We start from the raw sequence: 17,073 nt of genomic DNA, 5'->3' as shown, positions 1-17,073 counted from the left end.
AAAAAATACTTTATATTTAAGTAATCTCTACACCTAATGTGGGGCTCAAACCCACAACCTCACGATCAAGAGTCGCATGGCCTACTGACTGAGCCAGCCAGGCACCCCTATCGCTGACATTTCACTTATTACACTCAGTCATAATTGTTGTCCTGTTTATCTTCGTGATCTTTTTGAGAGCCAGGTCTCAGTCTTTTGTCTTTGTGTTTTTAGTACCTAAAAGCAATACCCAGTGATACTTTCTTCTCATTGTTTATTCAAAGATTGAGTTAAAGAATGGATAAAAAGTGAAATGAACATTTCTTGCTATCAGATGCAAAAGGAGGGAAGTTAAGTTTCTTTATTTAATATTGGCTGATGAGAGACAAAAAACTGCTAACAGTTATTCAGCTTAAGAAAAAAACAATATAAATTTTTAGGTTCCATACACAAAGGAATGCATGTCTTGAAAGATGCTGTGTCTGTTACCAAATGTGGCTTTGTGAAGATGACTTTCATGGCCTGGAAAATCAGTTGTTAATATACAAAGAAAAATTTTTAAAGCAATATGTATACCATAGTAATATTGTTCTGAAGTACTTAACTAGGTTTTATCCCAGAAATCACTTATTTTGATTGAAGAATGTAACTTCCATTAAATATATTGTTAAAAACTATTATTATGATTTTTATATTTAAGATTTTGTAAAAGTTTGTATAAACTTACTAGATTGTCTTTTAGAGTGAAGAAAGTAAGCTATTAAGTGGAAATGTTATATTGTACCATCTAATGCAAAAGGCGTAGTTGTCATCAAACTTTATACTTACTAAGGATAACCAAGTAATTGTAGACATTGCAGGCCTTTGTTATATGACTAAGTAAAATGTATCAAGTGCTCAAAAACAGTACATGGCACATGGTAATCATGCACTAAATGTGTATTAATAAAAGTTGTGGTTGTTCTAAATATGAGTATTTTAAACTGTCCCTTCTAAGTGGATCTGATCACTTTTAGTAACAGTAACAGTGTTTTAACAGAAGTGGTGACAATAGTATGATGGCTGGCATTCAAAAATCGTATGCTATAAATTTGGCTTTCTGAAGTTACTGCACATATGTTGGTTGGATCCCAATCTTTGTGCTGCTTAACTTTTTTAGACTTCTTCTTTACAAATGGTTAAGATTATTGAATTTTTTACAGAAAAAGGTGTTATGTTTTTCCAGAAATAATTAGCCAGAGAATAAGGATTGTACTTTAACTTTTGTTCTAGTTCAGATTTAACAATTGGTTTAAAATTTGGCTAAAAAATTTTCACTTAAAATTTTCCCTTGTAGGTGGGAGACATCGTTTCTGTTATTGACATGCCCCCAAAAGTGTTAAGCACATGGTGGAGAGGCAAGCATGGATTTCAGGTAGGCAACAAAGAATTAGGTGTGAAGAAGTTCAAAAAATAGTTTTTGTTTATTCTTCAGTAATATTTCTCTTTACACATGTACTGGCAATGCACTTTGTCAGCCGAGGTAGAAAAATGTAGATGATATTAGACTTGGATTTCCTTTTCTACTTACTCTTTGTAGTCGTTTTGTTTTCTTTTTTAAATGGTGGTATAATCAAAATTTGAACATCATTACTGGCCTGATGACGACTTTTAGATTATCAGGGCTGTAACTCTGCCTTGCTTTTAATATTGGTTTTGAATCATGATTCATTCACATATATTTTCTAATCTCTAGAATTAAGTCAGTTTGATAAAAGCTTTTCTTTAAAAATGTATTTTGTAACTGTTAATTTAAACAGTATGTTAATTGCATACCAACAACAGCATCTAAAGCAGTCTCATTTATTTTTTTTATATATGCCTAAATAATTTGAGAGCTGATAATGGCTTCTTTAGATTGACTAACACCAGTTTCCATAGGATATATAGGTTTTCTTTTATCGGTTAAAACACCCATAGAATAGCATCTGAAAATGTCTTAAAATTGTGTCTTTAGCATATAACCTGTGAATTTTTTGTGGATTTTTTGTGATCTTTTTATAAAAGTGTTCCTAAAATGCTACATAAATATAATGTTCATACTATATGGCTAGAAATATTAATAAGTATTATATAAAGATCTTGAGCTTTGCCTATTAAATAGAAATTAGTATTAGGTTTTTATAAGATGTATTTTATTAAAAAATAATCATACAATTTAAAACAGGATAGCATGGTGGTTAAGAGCATGGGCTTTGGTGCCAGATTGCCTGGGTGTTATGCTGTATTATCTTGAGTTTGTTAATTTTACTTTTCTGTGCCTCAATTTCCTCATTTGTAAAATGGGGATTGTAGGACTCTTTGTTTCATAAGATTATGGTAAAGATTAAATGGGTGAGGGTAAAGTATGTAAAGTACCTAGAATAGGCCTGATGTATATTTTTCACTCAAAAAATGGTGATTTTTAAGTTTAAATAATTGTGAGGGTTTTTTTTTACAAATTTAATTTTATCTATCCTTTTATCTATTATAAAAGCATCTATAGCAATTTAATTTGATAATTAAGACCAGAAAAATCATATCCATATTATACCACAAATTCTCTTGTTTGTATAATTGGGGTCTTTTATCTGTGCTCTGATTTCTTAATTGCTATCTATGCATAATTGGTGCATTTGATTAAATATAAAACTAAATAGAAAAGTAGGGTTATCTTTTTTCCTATTAAGAGGTCAGTTCTCCATGTTCATAAACTGTAGGGTCTAAAAGATGACAAAGTTAAATAAATTTGGCTTTACGATGGCAGTTAAGTTTTTTTCTTAATATTGCTGCCTTTCTTATAATCTTAGACAAGTCATTTGCTTTCTTTGTACTTGAGTTTCTTCTTAATTGGAGAGTTCCATTTATAATCTCTCTCATTCTCAGCATTTTCCTTCTATTATTGTAAAAATGGTAGTGGGTTTTCCCTGCTTTCATATGACAGATATTTATTGAGATCTGACTCTGTGTTAGGTATAAATTTATCTTCCTAACTCTTTATTTAGAGTCACACAGATTAGTTTCTTGCCTAAACAGATTATTCTTTTAAATGTTAATATATAAATTAACAATTGTTAAAACATCAGCTTGCTGCCAAAACAAATTATTTAAAATAAAAACAGATTTTTAAACTTAAAGAATTTACTTGTAATTGATAATGAAAGGATTTTTCTATAGCATTGCTATTTCTTTTCATTCTAATTGGTCCTGGAAGGACAGTCATGTCTGTTTAGATCATGTTGGAAAATATGGATTTGAGAAGAGGAGTTGATTGTGAGCATTGGGGGGGGAGGGGTCACCTGTAAAACGAGGAACAGTCTTTAAATATCACTGTCAAAACTTCATTTATAAAAGGAATCTAGTACTTTAAGAAAATATTCCACACAGTTCAATCTTCCTTGATGTTCCTAAGCACTCATCCATTTGTAAGACTGCCTCAGGGTTTATCGCAGGGGAAGGTGCGAATGGGAAGGTATGTATTGCGCATCTGTTATGTGCAAAGTATTGTGGGCACTTTATACACAACGTTTTCTTTAGTCGTCACAAAACTATTAACCCCTTTTATGGAGGGGAAACAGTTTGAAGGGGTTAATAAGCGGTCAAGATGCCAAATCCATAAGAGATGGAGTAAGGACTCAAATTCAGGTCTGCTTGATCACATTGCCTGAGAAGCACTAAGCATGATTTCTGCATTTACTCTCATATTACTAATTTTATCCTCAGTTTTCTACCCTACGGAAAGGAACACCTTTCCTTCCTAGCCAGTGAAGGAATGCTGTAAAGATTAACCAACAGAGGACTGTAAAGCATACAGGTTTACTGGTAGAAACATTGCTGTTACCATATGTTATGTTTTTATGTAATAATTAGTATATTGTATCTGGGGAAAAACTCCTCTTCAAGCTCTTTGTGATGTTCTCTACCCTTGTTAGGTATTTTTAAACGGTGAGCATGTGCCCTTCCTTACTCAAATATTTTGTTGAGAGAGGAAGATAATTATAATTTATTCCATGTATATGATAATTATAGATGAGATCCTTGATTTTTAATTTTGAAATTACTGGAATAATGGCTTAGTCCATTTATATGGTTTTCACATATATATATTTTTTAACTCAGTGGAATTGTTGAACAAAATCTTACATAGAACTTCAGTGTGAGAAAAGGCAACAGTGGAGTTTCCCTGGTTAGTTCAAGTCAAGCACCCTGGGCCTTATTCCCTGTGGAGCATGTCTGATTGACCTCCCTTGGGCCTCCTGCAGCATCCCAGAGGAGCCTCAGTAGAGCTATGTACAAACACCACCACTGGAAAACCACTTGTATACGTTACAAGGACACCTCACTTTATATAGTGGATATATTACGTCATAGGCTATTTTATAATTTTAATTTTTTTAAAGATTTTATTTATTTATTTGACAGAGGGTGAGAGAGCACAAGCAGGGAGAGCAGCAGGCAGAGTGAGAGGGAGAAGCAGGCTCTGTGCTGGTGTTGAGCAGGGAGCCCGATTCAGGACTTGATCCCAGGACCCTGGGATCATGACCTAAGCCAAAAGCAGCTGCTTAACCAACTGAGCCACCCAGTTGTCCCTATAATTTTAATTTTTAAAAGCCAGTTAACATTCCAAAAACATTAGAGAAACTTGGTCTTTATAAGAACATTTTTACAAAGATTTTATTTATTTATTTATTTATTTATTTTAGAGAGAAAGAGCATGAGCAGGGGGAGGAGCAGAGGGAGAGGGACAAGCCGATTCCGTGCCAAGCACAGAGCCTGATGTGGGGCTTGATCTCACAATCCTGAGGTCATAACCTGAGCCGAAAATCAAGACTCAGATACTTGACTGAGCTACACAGGCTCCCGTAGAAGAACATTTTTTAAGTGACTCCTTTCAGAAGGATAATATTCATTTTTTTTATTTCTCTAATGTAAATTATGTCTGAATTCTTAGAACTTCATATATTCTGGTATAAATGGGTAATACAAATTCAGAATGCAAATAATAATCACAAATACTACTTTTGTGAGGTTTTTTTCCTGTTATCGAGTATTGCTATTTCTGAAATTCATCTCTTCCTTCATTTGTCTGTTAGGTGCTGTATTAGTTGGCTGCTATAGGAAAATACTATAGCCTGGGTAACTTGAGCACTAGGAATTTATTTTCCTAGGCAGTTTGGAGGCTGGAAGTTCAAGATCAAAGTGTTGTTAGCGTTGGTTTCTTCTGAAGTCTGTCTGCCCAGCTTACAGATGGCTACCTTCTCACCGTTAACTCACGTGCTCTTTCCTCTGTGTGCACACAGAGACACACATCCCCGTGTCTCTGTCCCTATGTCCTAATCATCCCTTCTTATAAGGACATCTGTCAGATTAGCATGGGCACACCCATATGACTTCATTTAATCTTAATTGCCTCTTTAAAGGCCCTGTCTCCAAATATAGTCACATTCGGAGATAACGGGGGTTAGAGCCAACATATGAATTTTGGGGGGTATACAGTTCAGCCCATCATGGGTGCCAACCAGCCCTTTAGGGCCGGTTTGAAGGCCTTTCGGGGACTATCTCACATTGACTTGATAAGGAGCAGGGCCCTACCTGAGCCACCTAGCCTCTAGGCCGCTGGCAGGCACAGCTTAGAGGCATTGGACATAATTGCTGAGAGTGTGAGGGCTTTGGGAGGAAGGAGCCCGGGGAATGGCTGCTCCCTGGTGCTCTGCCCACCAGCGCCCATCCTCAGGTGGCAAGGAGGCTGGGAGCATCTGAAGGGGCCCACTTCATTCTCACAGGCTGGTATTGGGTCCCTTATTTTATTCATGGCAGAAGGTGCTCTCGGCTTTGAGCACCATGCCCCAGAGCAGAACAAGGAAGGCAAGCAGGCCTTAGTGCTCCCCTCTGGGCCTCTTAGATGTGTGGTAGGTTCAGAGCCCAGCAAGATTCCCTGGGAGTTCTAGGAAGGTTCCTGGAGGAGGGAACTTTGGAATGCAGAGTCTTGTGTATTTCTTCTGAGGATAGGATGTTCAGATGACTGGGGCACACAGTTAGACATGAAATTGCCCATAGCTAACTTGACTGATCCTGGACATACAGATGGACTTTGTAAACTGGGCTTTGTCAGTGGACCCTGGGGGAGGACACACCAAGTAGGGACAGGGCTTGACCTTGAGGTACCTTCCAGTGTTTTTTTCTGGGGATCAGGACCATTTAGAGCTGTTGGTTCTCAGGAGAGAAAATGAAGAGAAGCAAGGATGTGGGCCACTGCTTCCCAGAATGGAGGCCAACTCTGGTGTGTGTCATGCTCTGAGCCCTGCTAGAAAGCTTTCTGGAACCGTGATTGTCAGTGTGCAGGCCCTGCGCATCTCCACGTGCAGGTCTGCTCAACTTGATGTGTTTGTGATGCATTACATGGACTCCACTCCTTCCTGTTACAGTCATGGGTGTTTGTTGTCTCCTTTCCGGCCAGCTCTCACGGTATGACAAGGTCCAGGCGTCAGTGTGGAAGTCTTTCCTTTGTATTGTTGTGAACTGATGCTGTGCAGTTGCTGGGTTTTTTTTTTTTTATTATTATTATATAAGACAATGATAAATAGACCTTTTTTTTTTAGTAAAAATTTACAGAATAATTGAGCAGATAGTATAGAGAGTTTCATATAATCCCCTTCACCCCCACACATAGACACATACACAGCTTCTCCTATTATTAACATCTTGCTTTATAACGTCATTGTGTAGAACTGGCAAAATGCTGACCTTCATTGACCACCAGCTGATTTGCAGAGATTATAAACAGCACAGAATAAGTACTGTTTCTAGATGAGTTGTTTAAGGATATAATACTCCTCAGATCCTTGACCCAAATCACATGGATACAGAATATATGGATATATATATATATATTACAGAATGTCAGTTTTATGTCCTGTCCCATAATGATTGAAATAGCTCTGGGGCTTGCTTTTTTGTTATAATTAATGAACCAAATTTCGTACATTATTATTAACTATAGCTCATTGTTTCCATTGAGGTTCACTCTCTGTGATGTATAGTTCTGTGGGTTTTAATAAAGGCATTATGACATGTATCAACCATTATAGCTTCATACAGAGTAGTTTCACTGCCCTAACCCCTGCGCTTTACCTTTTTATCCTTCTCTCCCCAAAACCCCTGACAACAACTAATCATTTACTGTCTCCATAGTTTTGCCTTTTCCAAACATCATATAGTTGGAGTCATCCAGTATGTAGCCTTTCCAAATTGGCTTCTTTCACTTCGCAGTATGCATTAAAGGTTCCTCCATATCTTTCCATGGTTTGATAAATCCTTTTTTGTCACTAATACTAATTGTTATGGATGTGCCAGAGTCATTTATTATAGGACACCTTGGTTGTTTCCAGTTTTTGGCAGTTATTAATAAAGCTGCTATAAACATCCATGTGCAGGTTTTTGTGTAGATACAAGACTTCAGCTCCTTTGGGTCAATACCAAGGAGTGCAGTTGCTGGATCATATGGTAAGCCTATGTTTAGCTTTGTTAAGAAACCACCAAACTGTCTTTCAAAGTGGTTGTCCCATTTTGCATTCCTATCAGCAGTGGCACTGTTCAGCATTCTCACCAACATTTGATAGTTTTCAGGGTGTTTTTTTTTTTATTTTAGCCATTTGAATGGGTGTGTGATGGTATTACATCATTGTCTTAATTTGCAAATAAAGTCTAAGTTACAACATTTACTAATATACTTAAGGGTGTTATACTGCTATCTTCATTCTTTTATTACAAGTAATTCCTTCCTTTAGCACTGATTTTCAATCTTCAGTGTGCTTAAAAATCACCAGGGAATCTTGTTAAAACGTAAAGTCCCAGGACCTAAGCCCAAAAATTCTCTCAGTCGTAGTTGTGGGATAGGATGTAAAACCATGTTTTTATCTATGTCATTCTGGCCTAGGTGTTACTTAGACAACTCTTCTAGAAGCAGTGCTTACTCTGTGCTGTAGGTAAGCTCTGCTAATCATCTGGTGGTTGATAAAGATTAGCATTTTGCCAAGTTCTAGTCTGTGTATTGTTTTAGACCATAATTTAGCTGTGGGAACAGAAGGATTAGTTCATCCATGTGTTTTAATTATACCGTGACTCTGTTTCTTTTCTTAAACTTCTGGGAGTAGGAAGTGTGAAATTATATTAACTATAGTAATTTGAAATTCTGAAATCTGTTTTTAGTTTGTTTCCTAAAGTGTATATTGAATCTTTTACTTTTGTTTTATCATAGAATGTACTTAAGCAAAAAAAAACAAAAACAAAAACCCAAAAAACAAACAAAAAAACCCCACAACTATTTTTTTTCTCATTTTTTAAACTAAATATCATCAGCTTTTGTGCCTGGCTGTAGACCCTGTTGGAAGTATGAGGTAGGGTATCTTTGAGGATTATTTGTTTGTGTAGGCAGCTTCTCAGAGTTTTATCTGGGAGCTGCTAGCATCAGAATGACTTGAGAAACATGTTAAAGCTAGTATTACCAATCAGAATCTTGGGGGATCGGGACAGTATTCTGAATTTTATCAAGTTCTTCAGATAATATTAAACACAAAATGTGATAACCATGGAGCAGCCTCCCGTTGTTTATCCTGTGCACAGATAAAAGAAGAAATTAAACGCATTTTAGCAAATGTTCTCTTTTCCACCCAGGAAATCTTTCTTGAAACACATTTGGGATGCACTTAATTTACTGTGTAGAATACCACTTAGAGATTGACTGAATTTTATACAGCTCACATTCTCTTAGTTCTCCATAAGATGGTTAAGGAGAAGCTTTTTAATTTTTCATAGTTGCCCTAGAATGTCCTGCGAGTGTCTTTGTGTACAAATATGAGAGAAGCAATTCTTGGACAATAACAGTGTCCTTGCCTCAGGAGTTTAATGTAGTTCTAAATAACTTACTTTCAGAAAAGTATTATTTATCCAAAGGGAAGATATTTGGAGGCCTGTCCCTCGTAGTAGTTTAGTGGAGGAAGGAGGTTTACTTGCTCCTTTATAAAAAGACTGTATATTTATATATGGGATCCAAAGCTCTGCCTTTTCATTACTTACTATGAAATGGGCACCATATTCCTATCTAGTTAAGTTTTGGGAGATCATGTAAATTTTCATCTGTAATGTTAAATAACTTCAAGGAAAGGGAATATGTGATACCACAAATAAAAGCAATTATAACGCTCCTTCAGTGCTTAAGTGTGCTGTTCTAAGTGCTTTGCATTGACCTTTAATTCTTACAGCTCTGTGAAGGAGGTACTGTTATCGTGTACTGATGACAAAACTTAAGTGTAAAGGGTAAAACAACTAGCCCATTGTTATTCTGCTGTTTAATATCAGAGCTTAGATCAAATCCTAGGTATTCTGGGCAAAGAAGAGATCATAGTGGAGACCAAATTTAATGAACCAGTAGTGACTTGTACTTGTTGACTTGTATGAACCATAGATTTCTATAGTAGAAAAAAATGATAGTGGATCATCTCTTCGTAACCTGTCATTTAAAAATCACAGAAATCTAGAGACAAAAGATTTAGATAAATTGTTCCGATTCACAAAGGTAATATTTAATGGTACAGCCAGGACCAGTACACAAGCTTGGTGAGTTCCAATTCTGTATTTTCCCCCCTTGGATCATAAAAAGATATAAATTTTCTTAAATTATTTTTTGTATTTCCTGTTGCTGCTTTATTTTTCTTATTAGTGCAATTGCCATTAGCAACTGCCATTGATATTTGTTTCTTGATGTCCTTTGGCTAATTTATAACGTCACAGTATACTACTAAATGATACTTAAACATTCAGTTTCATGGAAATTATTGACAAAATGGCTTAGAGCAGTAGTTCTTAACCTTATCAAACCCTTCACACTCTCATTATAATAAATATTTTCTAAAATCCTTCATATGATTTCTGAAATGAAATTGTAATTTACAAATGATGTAACTATCTACAAACACAATTTCAAAGAAGGCAAAATAATTTTCACATATAATATAGAAGAAATACAAGTATGTTGTGTATTTAAAGTATATAATATATCCTTGAAACATTAATATTTGGGACAACTCCATGAGAATCTTTTGTTCTAAACATAGTCCATAGACTAGCAGCATTAACATCAGTCAGTAAATACAATAAATCTATAATAGCATCAAAAATATGAAACACTTGATGATGTATCTGAAAAAAATATGGGAGATCTCTGTACTGAACACTGAAAAATATTTTGGAGAAAAATCAAAGAATATCCAAAAAAAAGAGTTACACCCTGTGTGTGGATTGGAAGTCTTTACATTGTTAAGATGTCATTATTCCCCACATAGATCCCAGTCAAAATTTCGGCAAACTTTTTTGTAGAAATTGATAAGCAAGTTAATTCATATGAAAATGCAAAGGAGCTAGAATAGAATAGCCAAGATAAATTTGAAAAAGAACTAAGTTGGAGAGCTAACATTAATTGATTTGAAGACTTACTGTAAAGGTACCATATCAAGAGGGTGTGTTATTAGTGGAAGGGTAGATGAATAGAATAATAGAACAGAATAGAGTCCAGAAATAGACCCATGCATATACATGGAGAAATGATATTCAACAAAGTTTCAAATCAGTTCAGTGAAGAATACATGGTCTATTTTTACAAATTGTACTGGAACTATTGGATGTTCTTATGCCTGCATTATAAAACAAAACAAAAAACTTTGATTTGTTTTTTAAACCATCTGTAAAAATTAACCCAAAATGGATCATATACCCAAATATAAAGCTTAAACTATAAAGCTGCTCGAAAAAAACATAGGGGAAACTTTTGTGACTTTGGGTTAGGCAGAGATTTCTCAGATGCAACATGAAACCAACAATTCATAAAATAATAAATTGAGTTTCATCCAAGTTGGAAACTTCTCTTTGAAAGACATCACTCATTAGACAATAAAAAGAAAGCTACAGACTGGGAAAAAATACTAGCAATGATTATATCTGATGAAGAACTTGTTTTCAGAACATAATAAGGAAACAGAGCTCAGTTTTAAAAGGAGGAAAAGACTGAAACTTTACTGAAAAGATATATGTCAAATAAACACATAAATACATGCTCACTGTCATTTGTTATTAGAGAAATGCAGATTAAAATGACAATGAGATATCGCTACATACTTATTAGAATGGTGAGTCTGTGGAGGGATTGAAACACACAGGGTTTGTGAGAATGTAAGATGCTGCAATTTGGAAAACAGTCTGTCAGCTTAAGTTAAATAGACACCTACTGCATGATCTAGCCATTCCACTCCTAGATTGTTATCCAAGAGAAAAAGAAAGCTGACGTCCATACAAAAACTCATCTATGAATGTTCATAGCAGCTATATATATAATAGCCCCAAACTGGAAACGTATTTTATCAACAAATGATTAATGAGTAAACAAATGGTGCTATCTATACGATGGAATATTACTGGATAAAAAGGAATGAATTAGTGATACATACAGCAACATGAATGATCCTCAAAATAATTATGCTGAGTGAAAGAAAACAGACAACAAAAGAGTACATTCTTTTGACTCCATTCAAATAAAATTGTAGGAAATGCAAAGTAATGTATATGAATAAAAAGGATCAGTGGTTTCCTAGTGAGCAGGGAAAAGGTTTGGATAGGGAGAGGGGAGATTACAAAGAGATAAAAGGAAACTTTTGGGGGTTGATGTGAATATATTCAGAATCCTTTAAAAAAATTTTTTTAAACATATTGATTGATTGATTGATTGATTTTAGGTGCACAGAGAGAGAGAGCACAAGCAGGGGGAGCAGCAAGCAGAGGGAGAAGCAGGCTTCCCACTGAGCGGGGATCCCAATGTGGGACTCAATCCCAGGACTCTGGGATCATAATTTGAACTGATGGCAGATGCTTAACCGACTGAGCCACCGAGGCGCCCCAAATATATTCAGAATCTTGATTGTAGTTTTAGTTTTACAGGTGTCAGAACTACCAAAATGTATATATTAAATATGCACAGTTTATTGTCAATTACACCTCAGTCAAATTGGGAAGAAAAAACTGGAGAAGCATCTTTGACTTAACTTTTTAGGTATTCAACCCAGTTGATAGTTTCTTTATCTTCTTACCTCTGTGCCCCTACATTCATATACTCTTCTTAATTCTTCATGTCATTTTGATACTATGCATTTTTATTATCTTTCCTAGTTTGTAAATTCCTAAAATGTGCTTCTCCTTCTTGTGATCCCCCCTTCCTTCTACCCTAAAAGGTGTACACTGCTATTAGATTTTTCTTACTTAAACACAACCGTTCCTGTCTCTCTTCTGCTCAGTTTATCACTTTCATTTCATAGAGAAGAAATTTCATCCTTCTTGTCATGATGTATGAGACCATCCATGATTACTGACTCCATTTTACTTCTCTAGTCTTACTTACCACCACTCTTATTTTATAAATTCAATTTCCAGATAAATTTAACCGTCATCCCTCCTTCCCCCATTACACAGGTTGCTCTTTTCATCTACTTGTTCTTCCATTTACAGTGCCTTCTCTGTCCTCCTCTTACTCCTGCCAAGGGGGAAAGGTAGGGTAGAGTTATTAAAATTTTAAACCAACTAATTTTATTTGATATGTCATTGAGCTAATGGGGAAAAATTAATCTCATTTGTTAGTTACTTGCTATATAATAAGCAGTTGTGCTCAGTATTATCATTCCATTGGCCCCTCCAATTTCTGCCATTACCCACTTGCCTTTTTACCCAAATTAGATTCTAGGGCCATCATTATTACATTTACTCATCACAAGTATATGCTTAAACCCTTCAGCCCTCTTTTCTTCTCTTGCTTCACTTGCAGTCTCTGTTTGGCTTAATGCAAGAATGGACACTTCATTACTCCTCTTACTTAAGTTCTCATCAGTATTTTATTTCTTTTTTCCTGATACTTTCTTCTCTCAATAAAAGTGACATGACAGTCTTAGAGTTCCTCCATCTTCTCAGTCTTCTTTTTACAGCACTTCCTCCTCTAGCAGATCCCTGAAATTTTGGGGTCGAACTACTTTCTCATTCTGTGCTCTTTGTCTTAGACTATCTTATTTTCTCTTTCAACTTTAAATTCAATGTATTTGCCCATCTCCCAGATTTATACCGATTCCTGACCTTGTTTCTTTTCTTTTTTTTTTTCAAGATTTGATTTATTTGAGAGAGAGCAAAAGAGAGAGAGAGCACGAGCAGGGTGAGGGGCAGAAGGAGAAGCAGACTCCCCGCTGAGCAGGGACCCACCCCCCACCCATGTGGGCTGGATCCCAGGACCCCAAGATCATGACCTGAGCCGAGGGCAGACACTTAACCGACTGAGCCACCCAGGCGCCTCTCCTGACTTTGTTTCTGAGTCCCAAACCTTAACATCCTACTATAAGAGTGATACTTTTAACAGTAGAAATCGGGGAGCTGTCATTTAATGTTTAGGAGACAGTGTAAATAAGGCAAAGAAAACAGAAGGAATGTGTGTTTCTTGGGACATAAAGGTGGGGAGACACAAATAGGAATATCTCAAAGAACCAGTGCAAAAATTATAGATGGAACCAGGAACTGGGAAGTCAGGAATTGAGGGAATTTGCTTACAGTTTTACTTCTTTCTGTGTAGTAGCAGCAGCTGCTGCTTCTTTGTCTCATTCTTCTCCTTTTTTTGAAAACTACTTTCTAGTTCCAGCAACTCAGAGATAATTAACAATTCAGACCTAGTTTCAAAATCTTAAGAGACAGACTAATTGACTAATTAACTTATGGTCCTATAAACTGTAACTGGGATGGTGTTGGCAGGGGCATGTAGTCTGGACTGGACAGAGATCCTAAAAAGGTATGAGTTCTCTAAGAATATTTGGGGAATGGGAAGAACATAATTGATGTTTCAGTGTGGGAGAGCATGAATTTGTCTTGTTTGAATCTCCTGAGTGATGTGATTTTTCTTTAGCAATACAGAGGCATGCAAGTAGGGTGGTATATTGATTTATTTTGGAGAGGGATGCTGGACTGGTTTGGCAGAAGGTTAATATTGTGAGGAAATTAAGGGTACTGATATTTTTTAAAGTTCAAATGATCAATCACAGGGTTCATACTAGGTAGCAAAAAAAGAGATAGGAAGGGGACTATGTACCCTAAGGGGAAATATACGGGGGGAAGGAGATGCAGTACCTCTGAATTTGAGCTTCAGTTGTCATGGAATATATGAACACTAGAGCCTGGGAGGAGAGGAGGTTGTAGTTTGAAAATGAAAAGTTGGAAACTCTGAGGCCGCATAGTTCCAGTTGATGAAAAATCTGTGGCATATATCTGGAAGTAAGAGCATTACTTTACTAAGCTTAATAAAAAAATTTTTTTGTTATGCTAACAGTCCTAAAGTTTCACTAGCTATTAATTACATAAAGCAAAGAGTAGGATAGGAATTTAAAAAAAAATCAGTGATAAGCACGTTGTTGTGTTGAAATTCCTTTTAGATTTTGATTAGTTGCCTCAGAGAGACCATAGTTAGGATTAGGCTCCATGGGTATGCAATGACTTCTTTCCGTTCCCACTGTTATCAAAGCTCCAGCCTTACATTATTGCAGTCGTTTCTTATCTAACATTCCCTCTGTGTTGTACCAAAATATTTTTTCAGTACGTTCACTTTTGTAGCCAGACCCATTTGTTTCATAGTTTGAGCCAATCCTCAAGGTAGAAGATGGTCAGAAGAATCAGATCACAGTCTGTTACATTTAAGTCTGTCCTTCTTCACTTGCAGAGAGGGAGCCATATACTTGTCAAGCTGCTTGAAACCCATTCCTAGGAGCTATTAGAGTTCGGACAGGCCCCGGACCGAATATATGGGTACAGATTAGTGGGGAGCCAGAGTAAGTTGTGAAATTTTTAGGAATTTCGTAGCACAATTGGAAACACAGCTGCTATTAAAAATTAAAGCATATAACTTTACAATTAAGTGAATTGTATTAAAAATAAAGGTAATAAATACTTAAACTTTATTTCTAATTATTTTACTATATTTTACTGTTATCTGCACTCTTGAGATAATTTCCACCTAGTGTTCTGTATGGTATAAATACTACGTAACAGGCTACTTTGCGTCTCTTTTCAACTCTGCATTTGGGTTGTGTCATGTTGGTAGGCTTGGAGTATTTATACCACGGACTCTGACAAACCCTATAAATCAAGGCCTTCCCTCCTGAAAGGCCAGTTGTTCAACTTTTACCAGCTCACTGTGGGATATAGAGTAGTCTTCTCTTATCTGTGGGGGATACTTTCCAAGACCCCCCAGAGAATGCCCCAAACTGTGGATACTATATATATTATGTTTTTCCTATACACATATACATACCTATGATAAAGTTTAATATATAAATTAGGCACAGTAAGAGATTTACAAACATAATAATAAAATAGAACAATCATAAAAATATAGTAAAAGTTATGTGGATGTGATCTGTCTCTCAAAATATCTTATTGTATTATACTCATCCTTCTTGTGATGATGTCAGGTGATAAAATGTCTATGTGATGAGATGAAGTGAGGCGAATTATGTAGGCATTGTGATATAAGGTTAGGCTGCTGTTGACCTTCTGACAATGCGTGAGAAGGAGGATCATCTGCTTCCAGACCATGGTTGACCACGGGTAACTGAAACTGAAAGCAAAACCTATGGATAGGGGTGGAGGGGTCTACTGTAATGTATCTCTTGCCTTTTCTCACTTTATCTCAAAGACTTGGGGAAAGCTACCAAACTGAAAGTCTTTTTTCCTTCCTGGAAACTCATCCCTAACCTGTTGCAGCCTTAACTTTACATTGTTCTTTTTCTTCTATTACTATATTTTTATTACCTACTCCTCTACCCTATGGGTCCTAGATGTTGGTCTTTTCTCTCTCTTCCATCTTACAGCTAGAGTTGAATCTCATTTTGATCTCTGCCTCACCCTTCTCAGCCATATAAATTAGAGCTTTAGAAATTGTCGCTGCTGGCAGAAAGAATAATATATGAACCAGGATGATGACATAGCTCATAGATCATATTGCCAGAGTTTAGTCGCTTTTAACATTTGGCATTTTGAGTTTATCAGAATTGTTTATATTTGGTGAAATATTAGCTTAAGTATGAGTCAGAAAAGTAAATGTTCACTAACTGTATTTTTAGGCTTAGTTATATTCTTTTTTTCCCCTAGGATTAGTTACATTCTTGTATGTATTTTCAACAGAACACAGCTTCATTTTTTTGTGATGGAAATTTTATAATAGCAAAATAGAATCTACTTGCCTTTCACAAATTTATAGAATCAACTCTTCCAACTCAAAGACTTATTAACAGGAGTGCTTTTGGTTTCAAGAAACAGTAAAGTGAACAGAAAAAGTGACTGATGACCACTGTTGAGTTAGCAGCTTAAAGATACTAGGCAGAAATTTCTAAGATTCTCTTGGCCTTTCTTTTTAAGGTCAAATGATGGTTCCTACAGATCTAATCTTGATACCTACATCACAGCAGGAGGAAGGAGCTAGAATAGAAGCAGTAGAGCTGTATTTGCATGTGCTGTGGCTACACCTGGATGCAAGGGGCCTGGGTGCTGAATATATAGTTTAGCTCATAGTAGTATTATACTTTATGCAAATAATATTATACTTCATAATAGTAATATTATACTTTATGATAAAGGGAGACAAGTGAGCAGGGATTGGAGATAGGCATTAAATGAAGTTACCATGGACTTCTGCATAGTTCACTCATATATCTAAACCTAAGGCACTGAGACAAATTTAAAAGGTACAAATGTAACTAATATATGATACAGTTCTCCAAGAAGTTCATTAAGCTTTGTTCAGTCTAGGAAGTGATGGAAAACTAGTTTTTATTTGATAAAAGATATTTGAGTTTAGAAAATAGGCTAGGTGCTTTCACACAAATTATTGTGGTAGCTTATATTATGCCCATTTTTACAAATTGGGAAACTGAAACAGATGTTAATTAATTTGCTCCAGATCACAGAGGCTAGTAAGTGGGTGGGCCAAGTTTAGAACCTGGTCTTTTTTCT

The 17,073-nt window shown here is 35.9% G+C and overlaps 1 protein-coding gene across 7 annotated transcripts in view; it reads left to right on the top strand.

Annotated features, from left to right (window-relative positions):
* ARHGAP32 (Rho GTPase activating protein 32) overlaps positions 1-17,073 on the top strand; it is a 287,685-nt gene that overhangs the window by 198,902 nt on the left and 71,710 nt on the right. For all 7 annotated transcript variants that reach the window (XM_057317021.1, XM_057317022.1, XM_057317023.1 and 4 more), the window contains one exon: positions 1,316-1,393. In XM_057317021.1, the coding sequence (XP_057173004.1) occupies positions 1,316-1,393 (78 nt within the window). The remainder of the gene's footprint in view (positions 1-1,315; positions 1,394-17,073) is intronic.

Source organism: Ursus arctos, unplaced genomic scaffold (assembly GCF_023065955.2).
Source record: "Ursus arctos isolate Adak ecotype North America unplaced genomic scaffold, UrsArc2.0 scaffold_22, whole genome shotgun sequence".
Classification (NCBI taxonomy): domain Eukaryota; kingdom Metazoa; phylum Chordata; class Mammalia; order Carnivora; family Ursidae; genus Ursus; species Ursus arctos.
Note: the sequence above shows the minus strand (reverse complement) of the source record. Positions and strands in the feature narration are given on the sequence as shown.